The sequence below is a fragment of the Sinocyclocheilus anshuiensis genome, unplaced genomic scaffold (genome assembly GCF_001515605.1).
Source record: "Sinocyclocheilus anshuiensis isolate Anshui unplaced genomic scaffold, SAMN03320099.WGS_v1.1 scaffold1680, whole genome shotgun sequence".
NCBI lineage: Eukaryota > Metazoa > Chordata > Actinopteri > Cypriniformes > Cyprinidae > Sinocyclocheilus > Sinocyclocheilus anshuiensis.
In genome coordinates this window covers 248,847-249,972 of record NW_015558569.1, presented here as the reverse complement: position 1 = coordinate 249,972, position 1,126 = coordinate 248,847, and the positions used below count along the sequence as shown (strand labels likewise).

At 40.2% G+C, this 1,126-nt stretch overlaps 1 protein-coding gene across 1 annotated transcript in view; it reads right to left on the bottom strand.

Annotated features, from left to right (window-relative positions):
- Positions 1 to 1,126, bottom strand: part of spag1b (sperm associated antigen 1b) — a 19,905-nt gene that overhangs the window by 15,881 nt on the left and 2,898 nt on the right. Inside the window, exon 5 of the mRNA XM_016475123.1 lies at positions 592 to 701. Coding sequence (XP_016330609.1) covers positions 592 to 701 — 110 coding nt within the window. The remainder of the gene's footprint in view (positions 1 to 591; positions 702 to 1,126) is intronic.

Below are 1,126 nucleotides of genomic sequence, written 5' to 3'. Positions count from 1 at the left end.
TACATTAATGAGGAAAAAAAATTAACTTAAATGATTTTAGCAAATGGCTGCAATATAACAAAGAGTGAAAAATATAAGGGGGTCTGAATACTTTCCGTACCCACTGTATACTGTATATATATAATTTCAAAAATCTTTATTCATAGTTTGTGAAAAAATAAAGTTTTATAGTTTTCAAGATGTGGGGCTGTGCAATAAATAAACTTAAAAAATGTAAAAGTAAAATGAATAATTTAAAAATAAAAACAACCAAAATAGAACACTTACTAAACAAGATTAAATAATTTATTTGTTTAGCTGAGCATTAACCACCATCTGAGAACCGTGAACGTTTTTTTTTTAATGATTGAAATATGAACATTAGAAATATGAAATGATTGAATATGAAATCTCCTCAGGGAAATATTTAAGCTCAAACAAGTTCAGCTGACCAAAAAGTTTGCGAACAGCTGATTTGTTGCAGATTATCTGTCTGTCTGACCGATGACATACGAGCGGAGTGAGTGGATCGTCAATATCTCTGCTACGCCTCTCTTTTAGCTGAGCACAAATGACACACAGCAGCTTTGGGTTTGATGGCTGATCTCTGACCTGTGCTGCTGACCGTCGGTGTGGTCTCAAGCTCGGCTGGACGGATGCAAGCGAGACATGGGTTTCTGTCGCTCTCCTCAGTGTTAGCGCACTCAGCCTCCACATCAAACCTGCAGCATGAACACACACACACACACACGCACACACACACAGTGTTACACGCACACACACACACACACACACACACACACAGACACACACAGTGTTACACACACACACACACACACACACAGTGTTACACACACACACACACACACACACAGTGTTACACACACACACACACACACACACAGTGTTACACACACACACACACACACACACAGTGTTACACACACACACACACACACACACAGTGTTACACACACACACACACACACACACAGTGTTACACACACACACACACACACACACAGTGTTACACACACACACACACACACACACAGTGTTACACACACACACACACACACACACAGTGTTACACACACACACACACACACACACAGTGTTACACACACACACAGTGTTACACGCACAC